The 26,948-nt window shown below is 35.4% G+C and overlaps 1 protein-coding gene across 2 annotated transcripts in view; it reads left to right on the forward strand.

The window, feature by feature from the left end:
* LOC137155175 (RNA binding protein fox-1 homolog 1) overlaps window positions 1–26,948 on the forward strand; it is a 194,800-nt gene that overhangs the window by 66,529 nt on the left and 101,323 nt on the right. For both annotated transcript variants that reach the window (XM_067551274.1, XM_067551275.1), the window contains exons 3-7: window positions 2,600–2,743; window positions 5,967–6,020; window positions 11,338–11,430; window positions 13,108–13,168; window positions 19,257–19,310. In XM_067551274.1, coding sequence (XP_067407375.1) covers window positions 2,600–2,743; window positions 5,967–6,020; window positions 11,338–11,430; window positions 13,108–13,168; window positions 19,257–19,310 — 406 coding nt within the window. The remainder of the gene's footprint in view (window positions 1–2,599; window positions 2,744–5,966; window positions 6,021–11,337; window positions 11,431–13,107; window positions 13,169–19,256; window positions 19,311–26,948) is intronic.

Below are 26,948 nucleotides of genomic sequence, written 5' to 3' on the forward strand. Positions count from 1 at the left end.
CACTTAGGATGAAATTCTCCTCTTGAAATCTTAGGATGAAATTCTCCTCTTGTGGGTTCAAGGACTAGCTGTTTCAAGAAGCAGTCATTTAAGGTATCAAGAAACTTTCTTTGTATCCTGTCCTGAGATGACATGTTCCCAGTCAACATGGGGATAATTGAAATCCCCCATCATTTATTGAGTTTTTTAATATTTATAGCCTCTCTAATATCCCTGTGCATTTTACAGTCACTGTCTTCATCCTGGTCAGGTGGTCAGTAGTGTATCCCTATTGTTATATTCTTGTTATTCAAGCATGGAATTATTATCCATACAGATTCTATGGCATAGTTTGGTTCACTTAAGATTTTTATTTCATTTGATTCTGTGCTTTCTTTCACATATAGTTTCACTCTCCTACCAGTACAACCTATTCTGTCCTTCCGATGTATTTTGCATCATGGTATTACTATGCCCCATCGATTATCCTCATTCCACTAAGTTTCTGTGATGTCTATTATATCAATATCCTCATTTAATACGAGGCACTCAAGTTTACCCATCTTAGTATTTAGACTTCTAGCATTTTTATGTAAGCACTTAAAAATGGTCACTTTTTAGCTGTCTGCCATCATGTGATATAATTGAATGGGACTCTTTTTCATATGACTGTTTCTCATAAGATCCTACTCATATTTTATCCTCTTCCATCCTCTCCTCCTTACTAGGATATAGAGAATCTCCATTAATAGATCGTCCCCGAAGGGATGTCTCTGTCTGAACCACCTGCTCCACCACACCTGTCGGCGTTCCCCAGCTCTTAATTTAAAAATTGCTCTTCGACCTTTTTAGTGTTACATGCCAGCAATCTGGTTCCATTTTCATTTAGGTGGGAACAAAAAACTCAAAAGTAACACCAAAACAAGCTATGTCCTGACAGAAGTAGTTTGTAGGGACCAAAAGGCCTTTCCGCGTTTGTCTCTCTACTCTGCTTCCTGTAGCTGTTCCTTCAGCTGAGCTCTTTCAGCCTTTTATAGGAATCACCTGATCCCTTCCTACCAGGCCCAAACACATGTTTTTAAAAGGGCTCTGCAAACAGGACTGGCTGGTCCCAAGCCTTCTGGTCCTTAAGTGGACAGACTGCCTTATTACACCCTGTTTAACATATTGATTAAACAGTGTGATAAGTTTGCTTTTCTCACTTTTAAAAACTATTGTCCATCATAGTTAATGATGATATAATGAAATACAGCTAGCAGGCACTCAAACCATGAGAGATGAAGTTTGATGTTGCTAGCTGGAAGCAGGATTTAAAACAAAATATTTTTTAAAAATGCATACCTGAGAAATAGTAGTTAAACTCTAATAGTAGAAGACAACTGGAAAACTAGCAAAATGAATGTATAGAAGAGGCACGTGATAAGAAAGGAAGAGTGAAAGAGAAGGGAAAATTAAAGGGTCTTTCTATTTTCATCCTTCCATTTTCTCGTGCTTCATTCTCTTTCCTCTTCCTTTTTCTAACCCCCGTTTTCCTGTGTCAATCTATATGTATATATATATATATATATATAAAGCCTCTAATTTACACACACATTCATAAATGCTGTTACTTGAGCATATACATATGCTAGAGTAATTAATTAGGCACTGTACATTGTCATCAAAGAAGCCAGAATAGAGAGTTCTCCAAAGTACTGTTTGACTGAAGATGATTAATTTTAATTTTCAGATGACTGACATAATGCTATTAATAATTGAATGTATTTTAATCATGTTTTTGTAATTCCTAATTAAGTTTGTTAAACTGAAGCGCACTGTAGTTGTGATGTAATCCAAATGTAAAACATTATTTTAAAACTGTAATTCAGCATACCCATAGAAGTGCCGTTGGACAAGTGGTCTTGTACCAATGTGAAATTCTTCAAAAGTCAATTTCTGGCTTTCATGTTTAGCTTGGCATTCTTGAAACTTGTTACATTGCCTCTAATAGTACTTCTGTTCCCTTCCATAGTAAAGGCATTTTCAGTAATGGTGACTGTTCCTCTAGATAAAGTTATCCTCTGATACCCATTAACTGCTTATAAAATTACCAATAGGGTGTGATGATGTTCCCTCTCTCTTGGAGTGGAGTGAAAATCCCTCCTGCCTCTGCATGAAGGTACAAGTTCTAATCTAACATGATAGTTTATAATGTGTTGTTACTGACAGGCTGTTTTCTGGCCATTGTGCTTCAACTTCTTTTAGAAAACAGTGATGGAGGCTAAAGATGTTTCCACAATGTTACAATTCAGGGCTACATTTTTTATTCTTTATTTATTTAAATACATTTAAAAGGGTAAACTAAATTGTTTATGTTCTTATTTCCCATTCTACTTGTTTCTTTCTAAGTCCTATGCAACATTAGGGATGTTGAAATAGATCTAACAGTGGACTAGGTGAACTTAACAGATATTTCACATCACTAATTTCTGCTTTTCTTGTGCATTGGTGGATGAATGATTCCTTCTTTCTTTTTCAGTTGTGTGTCTTGCTGGAGAGTTAATCCCACCACTGTTTTTATATAAAAAACTAGAGCAATCCTTAGAGCATGTTTTACTTTATTTTGCTTTAATTCTTTTAGCAGACAGATGATGCAGCACAGACTGATGGCCAGCAACAGACACAGTCCTCTGAAAACACAGAAAACAAATCACAGCCGAAACGGCTGCATGTCTCAAATATACCCTTCAGATTTCGAGATCCAGATCTCAGACAAATGTTTGGGGTAAGTACTCTATTTTTGTTTGCATGCTTATTATTGTCACATTTTAAAAGAAGCATTATCTTTACCCTATAGATGGAGCTGGCAGCAATAACTAAAGTTAAGATTACCTAATGCTTTCCATTGAAAGACCCTTTTTCCCCATTGCTCATAACTAATTCCCTGACTTCCTTATCCTATGTGTAAGGAGAAATGATACTATATGTACTCTACAGAGCTATAACCTGATGTCAGATCTCCAGAATATCATATGTTCTTGTACACTAAGAAAGCAAATAATACTGTCTTCAATTATTACACACTTACATACTCCCTTGTGAAGTCTTCTGTTCACCTTGAATTATACACCCATGGTTCTGGATCTTTAAAAGCATAGTAGTAAAAATAGGCATTACTTGGCCTAACAATTGCATTGTTAGCCTCCTTTCACAAAGAATGGTACATGGACAGATAGAATGTGTAAGATACTCCAGTGCTGGACCTGCTTTTTTCCCCACCTATTCATATCATCTTAAGCATAAATTACACATATATACTCTTATGTTGGAGCAGCATATTACATTAGATTTTGAACCTGCAGTTATTTTATGTGGGTATGAGTATATATAGGTGTGTACACACACACACACACACATATGTTATGCATGAGTTTTATTTAATATATGATAGAGTCCCACTTAATAAAAGAATTCCATTAAAAGTTGAGAAGGCTCAAAATATGCCAAGTATTGACTTACATTCACTATAATTTATAATGAATTTATCTTCTAATTCTCTTTTTTTGAAACAACCTTAACATTGCAATTTGGAGTACGTATTTTGTATGGAGCAGAAGAAGTGTTTACTTAGCTATGTACTGGGAGCTGAATCCTGACATGATGGTGGGAGAGAGAGAGATTTTCACATAAACATATCTGAATAGCCCTAGAAGCTCCCCTTGTTCAGCCCCAAATACAAAGGTGTACATACATTTCAGAGCACAAAATGGTAAAGAATCTGATGATCTATTCTATGGGAACTCTGTAGATAAAATATATGTAAGGCAATTACATTTAAATAAAGCAATTCAGAAACAGGTGGATTCTATTTCTAAATGCATAAAATGCAAGGGTTGTTTTGTGGGTGTTAAAATCCAACTAAATTTACATTTGTTTTTTGCATTTCAAATTTATTAGGATTCAGAAAACTCAAAAAATCTTACTTTCAGATTGGAAGATCAGGAATTCCCCATCTGCAGCATGACTTGATAACAGTAACACTATTGGAACTATAGCTGCATTAAGCTCCAACTTGCAAACTGAGGCAAACAGATTCCTAAAAGACCCAGCAAGTTCAGTTTTTCAGTTGTTCATTGTTAAACCAGCCTGGACAGTGCAGAGAAATCTGAGCTTCTAAACTGGTGGAAAATTCAAATTTCTGTAATTGCAAATTCTAGTGATGTTTCTGAAATGAAGCCTGATACAGAAACCATCCTTTGCATCTTGATCTTGTTATGAACTTGATTTCTTTTTAGGGGCATGAGTTGAGGGGATCAAGCTTATTTACCAGTTTGGGTTTTGTTTTTCCAACTTTACCAAGCTTTATATATATACCAATTATAGTTTAAACATTAGAGAATCATCTGCTTATAGACTAACAGTAGTGGTTAACGCGTTAGTCAGTTGGAGGATAAATATAATTGTGATGGAAGGAAGGGTGAAGGATAAGTGTGTGCTAATTTTCCTAAAAAGTCAAAGCAATAGAAGAAACTCTATATTTCTTGTCATGGATTTGCTTAATATATCTTAACATATTTAGTAGACTGAAATAAAGTCTAATTTCTGGAGTATCTTATACACTCACTAGGCTATTCTGCTTCTGTCTGTTTTATTTTGTCTTTCCATTGTAGTATATTGTTTGTCACTTACATTGCCTCAGCAGTGTTACACAGCTTCACATGACATGTTAATGACACATGAAATAACAGAACATGACACACTGAATGATGCATTGGAAAGTGTCACATCATAAAATGTGTCACAACAAAAAAATTTCTGACTTATCCTTACTAAATACTGCCCAGGGTTAGTATTCAGTCCCTTTATCAAAGCAGGTATAGTGTAACATTTTTTCTTTGGGACAGGACCTGTGTTTTTGTATGTTTGAACACTGCCTAGGGGCATCATGACACCAATAATAATATAAATTATTATTATAGGATGTAGGGTTTAGTCCAACACACAAGTAATGTTCTCAGTCAGCAGAGTTCCACTATGGCAGGACAGGCTTGTTTGGGGGGAAAAGTCAGCGCTGTGGAAGAGTCTGTATCATCTTTGAGCGGGGCACTGGATGCTGTGGTGCATCATTTTAGAAGATATGGGTGAAATCCTGGCTCCACTGAAAATAACAGAATTCCCATTTGATTTTTAAATAAAGCCAGAATTTCACCCTATATCTTTACTCACAGCAGGAAGTAGCTGTAGTAAATATCACCTTGTTCCTCTTCATTCCCTGGGAAGCAACTCCAGCAAGACCAAGGGGATTCCTCAGAGAATGAGAGGGAGATGATAATCACCTTTAAATGCAGCACCTGTCTGGTAGGTGGTGATTGCTGCATTCCAAGGGGAGTTACATAGTGGGATATCACCTATACTGAAACGAGGAATGAAAGGCCATTGAAAAGTATGTAAAACTTTAGGACTTTCACTTCACTCTAATATGCAGTGTTGTAGCCATGTTGGTCTCAGGATATTAGAGAGACAAAGTGAGTGAGGTAACATCTTTTATTGGACCAATCTCTGTTGGTGAGAGAGACAAGCTTTTAAGCTTATAGAGAGCTCTTCTTCAGGTCCTCTCACCTGAACAAGAGGTCTGAGTAAGCTCAAAAGTGTGTCTCTCACCAACAGAGATTGGTCCAATAACAAATATTACTTCACCCACCTTTTCTCTTTAACTTGACTGTGATATGAGTTTAACCATAACTTGGTTCACTGTCAGCAGGTGCTACTATATTTTAATTGCTGATGTTGATTATGCAGAATGGTAGTGACATTGTTTAGCTGTGTATCAGACTCATCACATCATGCCTTTGATTCAGCTACTCTCCAGTTTGTCATTTTTTATTGCTTGACTGGCCTGTAATTTAATATAGTTAAATCTTCTAATGCTATAAAATATCTTTGCTTTGTCTCTGCTATGATGTTTTCACATTTTCTTATGTTCATGTGACTTTTCTATTTCTTTTCAGCAATTTGGTAAAATCTTAGATGTTGAAATTATTTTTAATGAGCGAGGCTCAAAGGTAAGCAGTTTAATTCATCAGAAGAATCAATTAATTCTTTTATAGTATTTGATAAGATTAAGGGAAAACAACTGCACTGCTGTAATATATGCATCTTAAAAATCCACTTTAATGGAAACACCTTTTGGAGCCTTTTTGTCAATTTCCCAAACAGCTTGAAATTCATTGGACTCATTTTAAATCCTTTGAAAGGGGAAATTCTAACTACTATAAACTGTCAACAGTTCAATGGGAATTTTGCATTCTCCCTTTAAATATAATCATATATTGTCTGCTGATTCTTTATCCTTCAGTGATAATTACCTTGCTCATTTTATAAAATGAGTCATGTTTGCAGAAAAATAAGCAGATCATTTGCTTGAATAGGTATTTTCTGCTATTGAAATGAAAGTGGTAATATAATTTTATATCCTCCTGAGTAATTACTCAATAAAATAGGTGATTGTTCCAGATTATTGAAGTGCAGATGTTTTCCTGGTTAGTTAAAAACTTCAATGCACCAACCCTTTGAATACAATTTGTCTTTATCAGTAGAAATACTAAAATAATGTACATCGTATTGTAAATTTAATTTAGTTCTCCTGAAAGTTACTTTGCTTTAAATTTATAGCCTGATTTATTGGGTACGTAAGATATAAAACAAAGGAAGATAGTTGTGCTTAGATAATTTACATTAAATGGTGCAAAACAGTCATTTCCCCAGTAAATCTTACTCATATCAGCTACACTATAATTTTCTATGCTTACGTCATATACATGGTAACTCTTCTCCCCTTATGTCAGCCTCACTCTAATCTTTGTCCTCCTACTTATCAGTCTTGTAATAATACTTCCCCTCCTTCATATGATTCAGAATTAATGATGGAAGCCTTTTCATTTTACAGTATATCAGATACATTATAATTCTCTTTTACATCAGGTATGCTATAATCCTTCTGGTAATCCCTCTCCTAATGTATCAGCATTTTCAATTTAAAATTACCACCTTTTCTTCCAAATAAAATGATGCAATCATCATATGCCTTATACTCCAAAACCAGTTTTAGACTTGCTTTGCCATTCATAAACTGACATTGCCTGCACCTAGTTAGAATATTTGCTGCCTATTTTGTAAAACAACAGAGAAGCCAGAGAACAGTATGACTCAGAAGATTGGTAATTTTAAGGCAATACAGGAATACATGTCCTTTACGGTTGTCAGTTCAAGTGGGCATAGGTTGGTAGTGATGAAATCTGTTAGATTTATCTGATGGCTGTTCAGTAGTCTTCGTGAAAGAATCTGGTTGTCTGAGATTTGTTCCTAGTAGATAGGTTTAAAATTTCAGAATAAACAGCACAGTAGGCACCTTTGTTTGGTGCCTTGAGGAGTAAGTTTAAAGCTTGAATGGGTAGGGTTAGCAAATTTACCCTTTCACCCTAAGAGCAGCCTCTCCGTCTGTGATTAAATATAAAAGAATATAAAAGTTTCCAGTAATGCTGTTAACAAGCCCATCAAATCACCTTTTGCATTTAAACAGAAATTGAACTTGTGCTGCACACTGCAGCTTACATGAAACAATTCAAATCCAGAAAATATGAGTACTAATGCAGACCAGCAAAGAATAGCAATTTGGCTCAGAAGTATATATTGCAATGCTCAAACTGCCCCCACCTCCTTCCTGCCCACCCAATCTATGCACTTTGCTATGTAGTGGAAAGCATAAGGGCTCAGAGAAGGCAAGCTGAGGGAACTCACAAGTTTCCCACTCCAATCCTGTGAGGGCAATTCAGTTTATATCAGTCAGAACCACACTCATAACGTTGCTCCGGCATTTTAACCTTGAACATGCTTTCTTAACTAACCTGTTGAGGCCCTGGATTTCAGTAGCTGTCCACAGCCCCGCTGCAAATTGCTTTTATCCTTTAGGGGTGATTGCAGAGTTGCTGAGATAAAATTATACTTGAGAGACGTAAAAGTACAGTAATAACAACAAACACCATTTTTCTACACTTGTAAATTATTTAATGATTTTACATTTTAAAAACATGTCCATTCTAAAAAACAAACAAACAAAAAACCAATCAAAAACAACCCATTGCCATTTAAAACTTGGTTAATAGTCAAGTATGGTATTTTTTTCAGTGTCCTTTAATGTTTCTGAGCACTTGATAGTTCATATTGTGGATTAGTACAATAATAAATATATATTTACATAATAAACCATAGTTGCTGTTATGCTGAGTATGAAATGTACATAGATATGTGAAAGTGTGTGTGTGAGAGAGAGATCTATGTACCTGATGGTTAAAAGTTATTATGAAATTACATTTTCTGTACATTAAAATAGGAGTGTAAAAATGTATATAAAAGTTTTGTTTAAGTAATGTTAATGTACAAGAAAAAATAAAATGTAAGGAATTCAAAATTACAGCTGGCACACATTCCTAAATGTTTGGTTTTTGTCTTAAGTTACTTTGTTGCTCCATCTTAAAATTATCTAAATGTGCTTTCTTCTTTATGATATTTTATTTTGGATTTTTCTTTTATTCCCAGTATTTAAAAAAAAAAAAAAAAAAAACCCCAACGACCCTGGAATGCACACTGTTGCCATGAGCAAATGGACTTCCTCAGGAGACTGTTTTTACAATTCCGGGTCATAATTGACAGTCCAAGAACTCATACCAATTTTTCAGTTCTTGCCACTCAGGGAAGAATGTTGGCTATTCTGCTTAGAGGAGAGAGGTGAACAAACAGTTAGACAATATTAGAGTAACTTACCTTATTATGTGAACCTTAGGTCACTGGATCAATGGCTGCAGTGATAAAGTTCTGCTAAGGAATTCTCTCAGTGGCACTTGAATTTAAGAGTTTGTTTACAGAACTATTACAACATAGGAGGTTTGATGGGTGGGAAAATAGCAGTTGAAAGAAGCCGATATGTTGTTCAAGAATTAATTAGAGGATAGAAAATTACACCCATACGTTACTGCTAGATACACACACACTTCTCTACATAATGCAGAAGCCTAGATAAATCTGTGGCTTGAATAGATCAAAGAAATAACAACCTCCACTTTTAAAAGATAATTCCTAATAGTTTCTCAATTTTTTTTACACATTAATTCACTTTTTTGGCTTCATGTTTATGATATTCTGAATGATTTGTGCTTGTTCATATGTAGCTAAAAGTTTTTTTGGGGTTGAATATAAAAGCTTCTGCCTGAAGAAATCTTAATATTCTGTCCCTCACCTTTCCCAACCCCAACACCCTTTTTGTTAATACAGGGCAACTGGTTATAGGTTAGATTGCTGGGAATAAAATAATGGTCTGGATGAACATTAACTGCAACATTAAACAATGGACTGGACCCGGTGGAGAGGGGAAAAAGTGGTTAAACTCTGAATAGAAAACTGCACTGTTGCAACAGAGGCTCCATGTTTCCCTTGGAAATAATGTTAATCCCGGTTGAGGAAGTGGATGCAGCTTTAGTTAGCATAATTATAGATACATATCTTTATATCGAGATTGGCTTTATAATGTTTGTCCTTTAGGGTTTATGTAATGTTTTATTAACACAGTGGTGGGAATCTTGGGGCAGAGGTGTGTGTCTCTTGCTTGAGATGCGTAAGTGTATGTATATGCCTAAGGGTATGTGTAGATACTCCTTACAGTGACGGAATGTTTTTTCCCCGTCATTGTAAATAATCCTCCTCTCCAAGAGGTGGTAGCTAGGTCAATGGAAGAAATCTTCCATCAACCTAGTTGCAGCTACCATAAGGGTTAGATTGACCTAACCATGTCATACAGGATGTGCAATTTTTCACAACCCTGAGAGATGTAGTTAGATTGATCTAATTTTTGGTGGAGACCAGTCCTAACAAGGATGAGCACCGCACAAGAAAAGTTGGGCTGAGAATACTTTGTGAATAAGGATGAAGGTGGTCCTCAAAATTGTGTGTGGCTAGAGTTGGATTTTTTATGTACAGGAAGAAATTGGAATGGGAAGACTGTCCTTAGCAGAGCAGCCATGTGTGTTTTGCACATGCTCATTGTTTTGAAACACAGAATATGGTTAATGCTTTTCTGTTGGGATAATTGGCCTTAAATTTTTGAGGGTGACATACAAAAGAATTGGCAATATTTGAATTGTTTCAAAGGGTTGGATTACATTTCTGATGATATATAAATGTCTGTTTTGTTTTTTAAATATTGAAATGTCAGTTTTTTAAAAGTTATTTTAGCAGCAATGTCAGTGATAGATGAAGCATTTTAATTTTTTCAAGTTTAGAATGATTATCTGCTATAGCACAACAACAACAAAAAAGAATGCTAGTAAGATTGGAAGTCTTTGTTGAGTCTCATATAAGAATGTTAAGTGCTTAGAGTAGTCAAATCATTAATATGCAGCAGGAAAGACATACTAATGTCTTCCTTTGGTGTTGAAGTATTTAGTGTTTAGTTTTTCATTATAATATCTCAAAGTTGCATAACTGTATCCCATTAATATGAGAGTAGGGAGAGTTAACAGTCTCAGTTGCATGTACTATATGTGAAAAATAATACCAATATGAACCAATTAAACTTACACAAAATGTTTGCATTTTTATTACTTTATCAACGTTTATTTTTATTCACATCATGTGATTTTGTTTGATCTTTTTAAAACCAGAAAGATTTATGCTTAGTTATAAAAGTACTTTTGTTGTTCGTTTCTTTTCCTTTTTCTTTTTTCTTTTCTTTTTTTCTTTTTTTTTCTTTTTTTTTTTTTTATAAAAAAATAAGTAAAGGCTATACAATTTGACAAAAATTAAAATAACCCTAGTGTTGCATGGGAAAAATGTTTCTTACAATCACAACAGCATGACTAAGTAGGCAATGTTTTAGAGTATATTGGCATTCAGTGTTGAATTTTGTGCACACGTTTTTTTTATTTTGTTGAGAATATCTGCATGTCATTAAAAGTGGTTCACTTTCTTTTCTCATTATTTCATTTTTTCTATGTGAAGACACTGTAAATATTACTTTTGATTTCATATTCTTTTTGTTAGATTTATTTTCCTCTTTAGTGACATTTAGAAAGGTATCTTTGGTATCATTCTTTGAATTCTTCAGGGGGTATTATCTAACTGATGAAAGAGAAAAAAACTTGTTCACATTTGTCGCTTATTTATTGCACATCTCAGTATGATTATAATTTTTCTAATTTGCATGTTACAGAAATGAAGCAAGAACAAGAAAATATTAAATTAAAGCGAGAGAACATAAGCAAACAAGTGGTCATTGACTGAAATAATAATGTGCATGTTGTTTTCCCCCCTTCTCCCTCCTGCATGCAGGGATTTGGTTTCGTAACTTTCGAAAATAGTGCTGATGCGGACAGGGCGAGGGAGAAATTACACGGCACCGTGGTAGAGGGCCGTAAAATCGAGGTGCATGTTCAAAATATTTTCCTTTTCATCTTTTTTATAAATGTCTGCTTCACGCTCATTTGTTGTTTCAAATGCATCATTGGTGTCTTTTGTGTGCTCCCTTTCCCCCTTCCCATTGTTTATATATATATTTATATATAAAGAGATAATCTGGCCTTACTTGGGTTTTTTTATTATTATTTATTTTGTGATTATTATTATTATTATTATCATTATTGCTCTAAGGTGGATGACAGAAATGAGACAAAATGAAAGCTTTAATATTATGAAGTTATTTTCTATGTTTTGTAAATCAATGGGTGCAGTAGATTCCAAAAAAACAACCAATAAAAATTTTTTAAAAATCTAAAACTAAAACAAAACTGTATGAGAGACAAAACAAAAACAAATGAAAGGTTGGGTTTTTTTCTTTTTGATGCTGGGTTGATGTGGGATCCACAGTGGCTTTCAAAATAACTCAGATTGGGATATTGTAGCATCCAAAAGATATAAAAAGAGATAAAAGTAAAACAAAGCAACAAAATCAATCTGTTTGAAAGATTCATTTCAGAGGAACCACCAGCTGGTTTTCCTGCTTGGCCTGAACCATCCATCTCCATCAGAAAATAAACCCAAATGTTTTTGGTACCACTGGGTCCTCTTCAACACTGCCTCAGAGTCGTATTTGTTAGAATTAAAAAAAAAATAAAAAAAAAAAAAGAAAAAATACCAATTTAAAATGCTGTCGTCTTTTGAGTAAGATGTTGCATATTTTGCCTTTTCATTTTCCCCCTTCGACGGTAGCGCTTAGGGCCCTCACCAAACTCTCAGTAACCATGGTAACTGTATACATACCCATGCTGGCGATGGTGCTGAATGGTAAGTGGAGAAGTCCATCTGCCGTTTCACGTATTTAGCGCTGATATACCACGTGAATTTTTTTGACTTGTTGTATTAAGTTTTCTTGATGCTATATTTTTTTCTATATTGGTACGCCTGTAATTGAGTGTACGTTTTAAGCAAGCCTGGGAGGCACTGATTGGATTGAGGATATGACTTCGTGCACATCTTACTCAGATTGTTAACTCCATATTGTGTTAAATAATGCACCCTCTTTTTATCCTTTTGTTAGCTGTGATTTTAAAGCTTGAATGATTTTGTTAATTCTTGCAATGAAAAAGGCTCTTGTTCCAAGTGTTGAATGCTAGATGTTGCTTTTCCAATGGTACTTCTCTTCTAAAGGGTTATGTTGCACACTGCTAAAATTCGTTTGTCCCTTTTTTTGACATTTTATTTGTTTCCTTGTACCTTGTCTCTTCCCCCTCTACTCCACTGCATGTTCCTTCATATAAAAGATATTTTTTTCTGTTTTGAAATATTTATTGTTTCAGTGTTATCATGGAATACAAGCATGCTCTGAAATATTAAATTATGCAGTACCTTTTTAATTTGCTTTTAATGTGTCTTTATTAAAGTTTAAATGATATGATGTTGCTTTATTGAAATGATTTGTAAGTTAAATGGTTATGAAAGTAAATGTAATTATATATAGTATGATTTTGTTATGCACCTACTGCCTTTTATAAATTAAATTGCATTTTATTTTTTATATGACTAGTAGCAGTAATAATGCATGCATTTAACAGTACTTTAGAATCTCTCTATAACATTTACTAATTTAGTTTTCTATGTGCATAGGTAAATAACGCAACAGCACGTGTAATGACAAATAAAAAGACAGTCAACCCTTATACGAATGGTAAGTGCATGAGCTTTTGATCCTTTTTTTAATTTTCAAATATCAGAATGCATGTAAGCCTGGATGTTGCAAACTGTGGGTGGACTCCTGCACCAGTGTAGAGTACTAATGACTTCCACTGGCCTCTACAGAGGCTCATGGGGCCATCCTCACTGAGTTCATGGTAGGATTGAGGCCTATGGACTTCAGTGTGGCTCCTTGCAGGCACAGCATTCCACTTGCATGCAATGAGTTGTAGGACCGGAACCTAAATTATTAACTGCAGTAGCAATATGTGAACCGATGCTGCATGAGCCGGGGGATATACCTGCTGGGAAGCGATTATTCTCTTCTGGCTTTGTGCAGTGTTAGTATGACAATAAATGGACTAATCAGAGGAACAATTTTACTCTGGATGATGGAGTTGGGAAGGAAGATAGGAAGGATGTTCCCTCTGTCAAGCATGAGCTGCTTTTTGGTATTATTATAACACAGTTTATTTCAGGATCGTTTCCATTGTCTGTTCCACAATTTGTTGAGAGTAGAAAGCAAATTATAATTGTTTTATAATTCCCACTTTTTCTATGCAAGAATCTCATTCCGAAATCATCTAAAAATGATATCCTTGCTGTGGATTTAACAAATGGGTACAATAATGACAGAAGAGTCATCTGTAGAGATGGGGGGAGGGCTGTTCTGGACAATACTTTTCAAAGAGATTTGCCCCATATTTTCCGCAGTGCTTAATTCAGCAGGTTTGCCAACAAGGTTATTTTCTGTGAGTTAACTCAAACCCTTAACATCTTTCAACTACAAAAATTAGTACAGAAATGGATTTACTTACAATAATTATTTGTTCTGCTATAACCATTTGCTTTCCAAACCAATATCTCCCCTGTCCCTTTACCCCATCAAAAATACAAAAGAAAACTGAATATACATGATTAATAAAGGCAGGTTTCCACAGCTAGCTGAGACACTCTTCAGTGCTGAAATATAATGGAACTTATTTTCTATATTTGAGAGCTCATTAGTGAGATTTTGCTAAAAATTGGGGCAAACTGAAGTGAGCTCTTTATTTTTTAATGAATATGTCATACTATTTTCCCTACCACAACAAAAAATAAAATAACTGTTCTCACAATTGTTTAGCTAGTTATAATAATCTGGGAAGATTAGTCTGAAATTCCTCAAGTTCTTTCAGAAACTTTTCTTACTTTTTTTTAATTCATGCGAATATGTGTCTGTCCAAGTGATGTAAATAGAAAGATTCCTTCATTTTTGCTGATCCTTGTATAAAATGTCATCTCAGTGAATCAAGTCAGACAGGCACAAAGCTTGACTGGGTCATACAACAACATTTTGTTCTAACAATAAGATGGAATATTTTAGAGACTTGATGATTTCACTCTTTTGTTCAATATGCTATAGTGACATAGGGGTATATGAAGGTTTGTTATAAATGATTTTGTGCCTATTTACATTCCTCTTAACCCTATTTCTTAGCCTTGGTAGTTTCTCTATTTAGCATCAAATATCAAATCCAACCTGAGGATGATGATGCTTGAAAGGGAAGCTCAAAATTGCAGCAACTTTATTATGAATGCCATCCTGTGTTTTAGGGACAAGTTTACTTTGATGTCTCACAGAATAGGTGTTACATTGCTTTTAATATTGCCATTCTTTTTACACCTGAAATGTGGACTGATGAAATTGTATTGATAAAAGGACATGATTTGAAGCTGTCTTGTGAACTACTTGTCTTGTGTTCTTCATTTTGAATCTTTTCCCCTGTTGGGAAAAATCAGCCATCAGATATGTAACCCACATAATGTCCTAGGTTTGTAGGGCTTGTTCAAAGTATCACATATCTAACTTTACGCCCCTTTGGGTAGCAAGCTGCTAGGATCCCATTGAGTGAGCATATTAGATAAATGTCTCAATGTCAAGATAAATATGTTGGGCTATATTAATCATTAAATTCATAGGAACAAAATACAGACATGGTTTCCAGTGTCATGCTTTGGGTTCTTTAATTAATATTTCCATTATCAATCAGCCAGAAACTGTATGATGATATTTGTCACTCCTCAGCCTGTTTGTAGGTACTGAACCAATATACTTTAGGATTGTATTAAAGGGTACTGTATTGTTGAAAGTGTCATCTTTCAAGTGAAATGTAAAAGTTAAAATATAAACATTATTTTATGTGTTTCTCTATATCCGTGTCATCATTTGCAAACTTCGTTTGAGGCAGATAACCTGGAATAATTTGTTTTTATATGTAGGTATTCTTAAAAGTCCTTTTTTTAAACATAAGGGGCTAGATTTTTAACTGTGTGTGTATTTCAGCGGTATGCCTAACATAGCCACAGTACACAAAGTTTTGTGTTTGTATACCTATATCAGGCATTTGGGACAGTGCACTTCTAAACAATTATTGTGCTCTATTTTATGTTTCATCCAAGCATGCTACTGATAGTTTGCTATCAGAGATTATAAAATGAATGTAGTACTCACACACTGAATAGACTCTAAAACAGAATAACCTGGATTTTTAAAAGATACGCAAATGCAGTTTTGTTTCGGTAAGGGCAGGGCCCAAGCATAATTTTTTGGGGCCCAGTACAAACTTGTTAACACGGGCTCCCTCCTACACACATACCACAATCCCTCATTCCATACATACAACCTCAGGAACCATGAAAATGTTTTTCCTCATGGTAATGGGGGGTAATGGTTAGTTGCTCAAGAAATGCCTAATTGCCAATACAGCTTGTCATGCAAGTTTATGCTAGTATATAGATGAATTTTTGTTACTTGTCATCTCTTTTCAAAATATAGCTGCTTTGTCATTGTGTATAAACTGCCTGTTAGGAACATGCGCTAGACTGGCAAAGTGACTTTCAGGCATCTTTAGATTTTCTAACCTATTGTGCCTCACATTTAAGTCCAGGAAAGCTGAGATCGATAGATTATAGTATGTTGCTTTATTCTTCAGTCTAATGCTCGTTTTATAATATTAGGCACTCGACCAAAACATATGGGCTTGTAGGGTACACAGGCTTGCATAAGTGGTATTAGAGTATCATAGAGGTGGGGCTTCAGCTGTGACTGAGGAACATGCTGCAGGAGAGGGACATATACAGATGCTGCAAAACTCACCTTTGCATTATCTTGATTCTGAGGCTTCTGTGTGCTGAGGTAGTTCCTAAGAATCTGAAAACCACAGTATAGAGTATTCTGGCCACACCTCTTTCCTCCGGCCATGCCCAATATTCAAACAGCAAAGAGGAAAGGTGTTGTAAGAGCCTGTATGCCACAAGGGTATCCACTTACATTGGGGGTGATCCTGTCATGACTAGTTATGCCAACTGTACAGCCAGAAACCATTGGCAATATGGTGCAAAGCAGATGCGCCACACTAGCATGTCTGGCCTTAAAAGTAGAAAATGTCCTTTGACATTATTATGTCCATCTTCCTGCCAAAGCAGGGTAGCTCCCTACAGTGCATGATTGCTCCCTACAGTGTACTTAACCTATATTTCTTTGGATGAATATATAGATTTGTTTTTTTCAGTTTCAGCATTTAGAGTTTTCAGCATGAGGGGGAGATTAGTGTTGTGACAATAAGACAAATGCATCAAATTATACTCACTGTGGACCATTTGCCTCATCCAACTGCTAGACCGGGGTTCCTTGGCAGTTCCTCACTCTTATCACACTTGATTAACCCACACAGTTATGGGCCAGCACATACTTCATTGACAAGACAAAGTAAAGTTTAATTGCTGTTATTTTCAAGATGAATGAAGTCTTCCCTGTCTTAGCTTCAAAAAGTTAGATGGTACAGCCATCAGAATGGGAGTAGAAAGGAAATGAAATATCAGAGTGACTTTCAGCTGTGAGCATCGATCTGCATCTCCCAGGATTTTTTTTCTCTTGGACAAATTGAGAGGCCATTAGTGTTAGTTAAAATCTCAGAGGTATGTGTCATCCCCTTTAACAGCAGAGACTGAAGCATCTGAAATTCAATCAAATCACACATCTTTTGGACTGCACTGATCAGGGATCTTTAAGAAGAAAACTTGGTTCAACACAACATTCCAAATCCCTTCAGTAGCACTTAAAACCAAGGTGTTCATGAAAATTCCTATGAAACTTTTCACAAGAAATTAGTCACCATGGCTTGATCAATTTCCAACTCAGGTAATTACATTCTGGATATTTAAAACTTACATTATTTGCCCCTGAAGTGTAAATTGCATGTAGTATTGTTCTTCACTATCTGTTCTATCTTATCAATGAATTTTATAGAAGAATGCCCATCACTTAAGCTCTGATTGATGAGTTACTGTTTGCTGGAAAACAGTTACTGTGTTTCATTCCAGAAATGGCTACATTTCAGTGATCGATGGAGGGGCTTCCCATATGTTACAGTTCATGGGTGAGCTCCACCTGAGATCTCTCTCTAAATCTCTCTATGGGTCTTTCTTTCAAGTGACAGGGCACTTCTTTCAAGTGCAGGTCACATAACCTTCTCTCAGAGTGGAACCGTGTGGTTCATCCCACTTCTAGACTGGATCACCAGTCTACAACACTCCGTTTATCAGCCATTTTTACCTCCAGCTGACCCAACTGTATTTTTCTTCAGCAGTCCAGTTGGATTTGGTCTTTGCCATGGAATCCTTTCCAGGAGCTGCAACCAGCTAGTAAGAGCAATATTCAAAACAGAGTATGATTTATTTATCCATAGAACATCACAAGCAGAGAGAATGAGTTAAAATAACAAAAGCCTAGATGCATAGAGTCTTAGCCAAAACTTTGCCTCTCCTTGACAGTTTAAATCAGGCTTTGACTTAATTTAGGCACCCCTCCCCCCCAGGACTGAGGCTGGGTAAGGCAGGTTGCCCCCTACAACTGCTACCTCTTGGACAGCTCCTCCCCCCCCTCCCCCGATACAAGTGTCAGTGCATGTGCCTGACTTCTTTTGTCCAATTCAAACTTCCTTTGACTGACCTGGGACCCTGACCCTGGTTTAAACTGGTTTATGTATTTCTCCAGCGGGAATCTGAAGCAGTCTGAAAATAGTGGTTTTCTTGTATTATCTATCTGATCATCAGTCAATTGAATTCTGTTTACAAACATTGCTTTGGCTTCCAGCAGGATTTAACTCTTAGTCACCGTTCATGAAGCAGTACAATAACCATGAAACCCACAGATTATATATAGACAATTATATATAACATTCATAAAAAATTAACACAGATAATTCCCATGTTCCTTACACTATATACGGGCCCTATTTCTGCTAAAAAAAATTAAACCAATGGCAAATCTCCGGTTGATATCAGTGATGCAGGATCATAGTTTTTATGTATAGCATTTTGGGATGTTAGGTCTTATACAAATATAAAAGACTGTACACTCTACGCATACAGATTTATTTAGATTTTCTGCCTTTTTTCCCCCTTTTTTCCTGCTACCTCTGGAAACCTAGGATCCAAGTAATCTCATGTCCGAAGTGAAATAGCTTTAGTGGACTAAGTATAAGATAGCTTTCAGTGGGCACCTCTTAATTCAGGATAAAATGGGAGTGTTTGGGGGAATCTCCCACACAGCTTTGCCACACTTTTTAAATAATGTGTCAGCCTTTGCTGAGGCAAGGCTTGAAATAAATATGTTCTTACATTTCAAAATGGAAGTGCTCTAGGAAAGCTGTGTGGGGAGACTTACGTACCTACAATGCACTGTTTACTGGCCTGAGCCAATGCTTCCCAGTCTGTGTTTTATAAACATTAGCATTCACAAAATATAACCCCTTACTCCAGGAAGAAAGACAAGACTTTATACCACCCTCAGTTCTCATCATTTATATTTCATTGTGACACTACAGACCACTGTATATTTAAAGATAAACAGTTTAATTATTTCTTCACTAACTAGAAACTGCAATCAAACTTATATAGCTACATACAACTTCCATTTAAACTACAATATCCTGAAATAACAGCTTTATACCCTCATTTTCTATATAGAAATTGAATATTTATTAAAATTATTTCTAATTATTATCCTTTTTTGTTGTTGTTTTCTTTGTTTGCTGTAGGCTGGAAATTAAATCCAGTTGTCGGTGCAGTTTATAGCCCAGAATTCTATGCAGGTAAGAGTACTATTGTACTTTGTTAACTTTATCTTACTTTTGTTGTTGTTGAAAGTGTACAAAGTGTTTTGAGTATAAGTTTGTTTATTTCACATTGCCTGCCAATCATTAACAGGTTCATAATAACATTTTTTACCAATAACCTGGGCAAATTAAAATCTACCCTTACAATACAGTTAAAATGACTGTTGTTTGATATTACAGAATAGATCATATAATTCATTGTGTAATGCACACTAATATTTATATTTATTTAGGACTTTATTTATACCTATACATATCAGCACATTCCCTTTTGCCTAAGGAGTAAGTTAGATTAAGACTTGAGAGTGAAATGGGAAAATATAACCATAATGATTTTATTTTTTTTAATATTTATATGTTTAAGGGTTTTTTTTCAATATTTTGCTTGTGAATTTTTTGTGTATTGAACTTTAGACCTCTTTGGTACAATGACAATTGACTCTCTGGCTCTTGACTGGGTGTTACTCCATTATTAAGTTATTAGGATCGTAACAGTTAAAAGGGAACACCTCTATTTCTTCATGAACTCTAACCCGCTGCCAGTGCAGGATAAGATCCCCCAAAGTGAGGATGCATGACATTTTAAACTGATACTTCATTTCTTCTGGGCGATTTGGCATGAGGGAATTATTTCACTTCGCAAATTCATTTTTTTACTTGTATATAAACAATTTTTTCTCAGTGAGAGTGGAAAAAACCTTTAGCACATAGAATATATTAATAGAGTCTTTGTCAATTTCTTTGCAAGTAGAAGTACATATTAATATGAGAAATTATATTCCTCTGAAAACTACAGTTTCCAAAAGGTGAATCTAATCCTAAAAACAAACGTAAATTATATTAATATTATATCTGTGGAATCTACCTTTTATCTATCGAATCTGTAGTGTGGCCAAATTCTGCAGAATTGCCAATTTCTGCCAGAAATGCAGAACTGGGCATAATCAGCTGAATTAATAATCTGCAGTAATGCAGAACTGGGCATAATCAGTAACATCTAGAAAATTGCTGTGCAGCCATAACAGTTAAAAAACTTCAGTTAAGGTCTGATCTAAAGCCTGTTAAATTTAGTTTGAGTCTCTTTGTTGACTTCAATGGGCTTTCAGTCTGGTCCTCAGAGCACAGCTGATAGTCTCTTCAGAATGGCAATCTGCAGAAAGCAAGTAGTTCAACTACAAAAGTCACTGTTGTCTTTAAAAGATTCCAGTTAGTACCGAAATCATACAAGTCTTTTGTAGATCCCTAAACCGTACAAGAATCTCATGCTAAACTTTATAATACAGTTTAAGTAGCTCTATCCTTAGCTTTCCATGCGTCTATTTTTACATGTTTCTATGTGTATATGAGGTGCCAAAAAACTTTTTTTCAGTTTTTTTAAACCAAAAAAGCATATACAACAACTCACTCCGCTAACTAAAAAATGGACCTGTTTAGCTCATATTCTTTAAAAACTAATTTGAGCTAAAACCAAAAATGAAATGTTTCACTTCTAAAGGAGATATATAGCTTTCACTGCAAATGCTATAATATATGTATTTAAATTAAAAGACCACAACAGTCAAAACATTTTTGAATACCTCTAGGACTTGGGGTGAAACAAAGATGTTGAACAAGAGCAATTTTAAAGACTTATACTGAAGTCAAAGGAAGCTGCATGGGCACATTAAGAATAAAATTTGGTCTGTAATGTGTTAACGAGCCTTAAAGTGATGGATTGGTGGGGCTGGACCATTGTGATATTAAAATAGCACTGAAATGTATAAATGTATTTAAATAGCTTAATTCTTAATTTAATTCTATGGAATTAAGTGATTTTATTAAGTGATTTTAGCACTACTGTAAGCATAGAAAGGATTTATTTCCCAGTTGTGTGTGTGTATATAAGTCAAAATAGAGAATGTGACATTGATCTGCTTTATATATTTAGCCAACCAACCCTGAACCTGCATGAATTAGGAAGTCAGAGTCATTAGTCGTTTTATATAAATGACTTTCTGTTAATGACAAATATCATAATATTCTCATAGTGTAATTATCGATTTTTTCTCAAGCTTATGTAGAATTAACAACCTGGCTCCTAATTGTCTCACAGAGTAGGGCATGAAAAGTTCACATATTTTGTAAATTAAAATCAATATTTTCAATCTCTCCTAAAGGTAATTTTCTTAATTTAGTGGACTTTTCCCTAACATTTATTTTGTCTTTTAATTATAAAATGGCAGGTTATTGATTTTTGTGTATAACCTCTTCAAGTCCCAAGTGCATTTTTATTGCCAGCACAGGGGAGGTGTTTGCCCCTCTTAATGAGAAGCTTTAATTACCATTAGAACAGTATTAATTTAGTTTTATGAATTATGACATGCTGCCTACCACATTCCAAAAATCTCTTATCAAGACATTTCATTTTTTATTTGTATATGAAGTTTTATTCCATTCAGACATAGAGGCAACATTTTTTTAAACTGAACTTCTAACTCCTATGTTGTTTAGTGCTTTAAAATATTGAATGAATGATAATGTTTCCCACAGATATATTTAAACTTGGTTTAAAAGCAGTGTATTATTATTTATTTAAAAAAGTTTTCCATGGAGATCTCCTGATGTGATAGAAAATGAAACAGTGAAACAGCAGTGTAGTGTCTGCCCACAATAATTGAATGATTTGGCATATTGTGCAATTCTGTCCTATGTCATTTGGGGAGAAGGCAATAAAACTTTTGAAGACTTCAGAATTAGAAGTAAGGTTTTAAGATGGGTAAGATTTTTAGTTTTTTAGTTTAATTATGGTTTCCAGTGCTAACATGTTAAAATTCTACATGGAAAATACCTACTACTTCACATTGTTGTATGCAGTGTTGTTATAGCTTTGCTGGTCCCAGGATTTTAGAGAGACAGAGGGTGAGGTAATAACTTTAATTGGTCCAACTTCTGTTGGTGAGAGAAACAAGCTTTTGAGCTGGCACTCGAAAGTTTCTCTTTCTTGCCAACAGGAGTTGGTCGAATAAAAAATATTACCTCACCCACCTCGTCTGTCTACTACTTCACAGTCAGTGCAAGAAGTTCCTTTTTTTGCCTGCTAATAAATGATGAAAAATTTGGCCACTTTGGAAATAAAGATGATATATCTACAGAGAAATTGTTGATTTAAAGCACCTTTAATCTTCATAAATAAGTATAAAAACAGAAGGTTATACAAAGCTGTCAGGATGGCACTGATGAATGGCAGATTCTCCCGTTTCTCAATTGCCGGTGAAGACACACGCTGCAAGGCTTAACCGCATTGTACATCATATCTGCCAACTCATTTCTGTGATTAAATATTCCATCAATGCGGGCTATAAGGCGGTAAAGCTTAACAAGATTCATAAGATGCACCACTTGAATACACATAACTCACTTCCTTGGATGGAGAGCACCCCGCATGCAAAAGAAAATTAGAATTGAGTTAAATTACTCCATAAGACAAGATCAATAGAGAAAGGAAAAGATCTCCTAATGCAATGCAAATCTAATATATAGTTATGTCCTGACAACTTGAGGCAGACAATTAAAGTCAAAAGTGGAGAAATGTAATGTGAATCAACTCTAAAACCTTGAAGATAATGGTAAACAGTAGGACTTGTGACATGATTGTTATTGCTCCACCTTTTTCTCCAAGTGTACTATAAAAGCAGACCTTTTATTAAGAAAATGTGTGACAGATAAAATGGAGAATGTAAGGTTGAACAGATATACATGACAGATCCTGCATATGCAAGTAATTATTTCTCTGTGAATGATATTACAGCAAAACTATTTTTGTCCTGCTGAGTAGCTTTCTATAAGTCTACTGCTCTGGCTTTGAAATGATCATGCCTGAAGCAAATTAGAACATCAAGAATGTATGGCTGCTTTTTGCCAGATGATAACATTAATAGTAGTATAGTAATGGTTTAATATTTTGGTGAGGGTGTATTTTTCGATGACCAGTCTGGCAGGACAATGATGTGCTAATGAGTTACATTTTGGAATACAGCTGTTGTAATTAGGATTTCTAACAAAGCACTCTAAGAAATGACAGTGGAGACTGTACCACAACATTAGCAAGTTGCCAGAACCTCACTCCTTCAAGACCTTTATAAAGCACTTCAGCAATATTATGCTGAAATCAAAAGTCCTGAGCTTTATCAGATGAAACCCATTAACAATTTTTTTGAGCTCAACTGTTGATATACACACTTTAAAATCAATATGTAGTTTATTTAACTTGCATTATTTTCAGATAGATTGCTTTAATGATGACATTATAGTACCAGATCTCTTCAACAAGAAGTACTTGACAAAGATTCCATTGCCATTTCAATATAACTTTTTCAGAACACCATTTAAAAAGTGTAAAGGCCAGCTCCTCCCAAGGAATCTAAGGGAGAAGTACTATCCTGTTTTTCTCACATGTAAGGTTTTGTTTCATTTCTATGTCCTCCTAATTTTAAATACATTCCTGGTTGACTACTAAATAAACTGTATTAAGCTAAAGCCTTCTGTCCATCATTATCATCATCATGTTGATATATAGTTTGCAAGATACAGATTCTTATCTCCACTTGGAAGAGTGTTCTGCTAGAGCACTACTGTTTCTGTATGTCTTCTGTACTTCTTCTATCATCTTTTTGTCATGGGCATATTATGTGTAACGCCTACCCTTCCCATTGGCTTTGGGCAGTCTTCCAGCAAATCTTTTTGACAAGTACCCAAGTCTTAACGACATAACTAAGTCCTATACTGCATGCACCCTTCCATCCTCCTGAGAGACTTTTTTACTCTGGATAGTGAATAAATGAGTGGTTTCTTATACTATAATTAATAGAATGTACAGGAGTGTTGCAAAGGCATGAAAAATCCCATATTTCCTCAACAGATTAATTCTTTAATACTTATAGCTTTAGAAAGCCACAAGGTAAGGACTATCTAAAAGACCTTGATACTTTAGACAGCTAATATCCTGAGTTTGCAGAGAAGAGGTTTCTTTTTGGTAGAGTTTCTGTTTGCAAGGAGGGGAAAATGGGGTTTCAGACATGACCTTGAAGTCTAGAGTAGATTAATATCTCTCAGATCACAATTAAGACTCACAGGCCATCATTCTGGTGAAATATGCAGAAATGTTTTGTCCTAATTATCACCTTTAGGCACCATTGCGCATGATGATGTGTTAGAAGTTTACATGGGTCTGTGAGCATAGGGAAAGGCACAGTACTACTGGAAAAAGAAGAAATGTTAAAATAAATCAATGAATGTAACCCAGTTGTTAAGGTGTTAAAAATAGTATTTCCCAATTTAGTTATGCAACCAAAATATATTTAATTTTTCCTGGAAAAAGTCAAGCTGTACTGGGAAAATCACTAGCAAGATACCTAAATTCAGGTTTCAGGACTCCTCATACAGCCATTGAGATACTATACATTTGTGAGATTTTCAAAGGGGTGTATGAACTATGCTCTTATGAGTCCCAGATAGAAATTCTCCTATTTTTTTAACTGTCTCTGTTGCAGTACTCTAGGGATTTTTTCTCAGTGTGGCTACACAGAAAAGTAATGTTATTTATGTGCTGTTCTGTGGCTCTACGGTGCATACTGTAATGGGGTCCTGTCCATGGCTAGGGCTCCTCTGCAGTATCACAATACAAATAATTAATACTAACAATAATATTTTGGGGGCTGGATCAGGTCCTGATCTGCCTCCCTCCATAGGCAGATCACAATCCCTCCGTATAGAAGGGGGACTTCCATTCTCCTGGAGCTCTGCACGTGGTACAGGGTTCTGAGAAAGAAGGTGGGGGAAACAGACCTGGTGGGGCGGAAGGGGGAGGGATGCACTTGGTCCTTCCTCCTGCTGTGCAGCTGTGGCATGGAAAAGTTAATACAGATGAAATGCCTCGGTGCTCAGACAGGTGTCCTATAAATGCCCCTACATGAATGTTTCACCCAGAATCTTGTGAGGCTTACTGATGGTTTATACGACACTTTTAGACCCTCAGATAAAAAGTTCACTCTATAGTACGTGGAAAGCATAATTTTTGTACAGTGATGTCGAGGTTTTCTCTCTATATTTCAATGTACTTTGCAATCTGATTATATGTGTGACATACCAGGGTACAATCCAGACTAGTGGGAGGCTGGGTCACCCCTGAAGCTTTGGGTGCCTTATAATGCCTTGCGGTGGTAGTTCCCATCTGGAACTATTGGGCCACCCACAAACAGCCTTCCAGCATGCAAGCCACACTCTTGAGTGTCTGCGTGTAACTGCAGCCTGCAAGTTATACTCTGTCTCTCACCAGTCTTGGCTATATAGCAGAGTGACCCCAACTCTCTCCTGGACAGTACAAATATTTTACGTCCATTATTTTTTTAAAGGACTAATATACCAGCTTATTATCTTAAATAGAGTTATCCAGATACTTCAATTTAAACTCACTGGATTAGATAAAATAGTAAAACGAGTTTAACTACAAAGAGAGAGATTTTAAGTGAATATAAATAATGTGACATAAAAGTCAGAAATGTTTACAAGAAAAATGAAGATAACATGCTTATTAGTGCCTAATTTAACAAACTATATTGATTCAAGCAAATTTTCTCATCACATGTTTCCAGTAAGGTTATTGACCAAATACTTCCTACCCCCTAGCCGGTCCAGTGGCTGTTTTCCTTTGTCATATTTGGTGCAATGCCAGAGACATACAGAGAGAAAAGGGGAGTTCCCTTGGGGGTCCTCTCCTTTTTATAGTTTCAGTCCCCCTCTCAGAAAACATTTTCAGCTGAGAACCAGGAGACCAAAAGTGTATGTGGAAGAATATTTCCTGCTTTTTTTTCTACCTGTTTCAACTTCCTTTGTTTTCCATTCCTGCTTGATGAGTCTGTTTACTGCTTAAATGCAAAGTAAGGCCAAGCACACATTCTTTTGTTTAGGCCAGAGCTATTTGTTGACTTCTGCTTAGGCAGGGCAGTGGGGTTTGGAAAATGTGTTAGTAACATCATACAGGGAAATCTTATAACTTCACATATAATGTTGTCACACCTATTTTGTCAGGACAATACTGACCAGCAAATTATGAGTTTTCAAATGATACCTCACAAGGCATACCTTATACAAAGATTATTACAGTAGTGTGCAGAGTGTGAATACAGAGGTGTATTCCATCACAATATGCATTTAGTTTTGAGCTCCACTGTCAACTAAACAGTTTCTCCCTCTAAATTTATTCTAGGAGATTATTAATTAAACAGATTAAGTTGTTTTCTAAATACAGACAAATTAACCAAATATTGTTTAATATCCCTTATGTTAATTATACCTAGATGTTTATTTTCAAAGCATAAAACAAAGCTGTAACCACTGTTTAAAAATGTAATGTTAAAGTACTATCATACAAATTGTAAAATCCCTGTTAGATTAACAACATTGACGACAGTTAATGCATTTCCAGAACTTCTATGGAGCTGTTACAATCCATTACAGTCGAAATATTGGTTTATGAAAAATTAATAAAGCCAGTAGAAAATGGAATCCAACATCTGTACAAGCTATTTACACAGAAAGAATCACCGAGACTTAATTATGCCTTATGCTATGTTATAA

The sequence above is a fragment of the Emydura macquarii genome, unplaced genomic scaffold (genome assembly GCF_026122565.2).
Source record: "Emydura macquarii macquarii isolate MOO-44397 ecotype Brisbane River unplaced genomic scaffold, CSIRO-AGI_Emac_v2 contig_1348, whole genome shotgun sequence".
NCBI lineage: Eukaryota > Metazoa > Chordata > Testudines > Chelidae > Emydura > Emydura macquarii.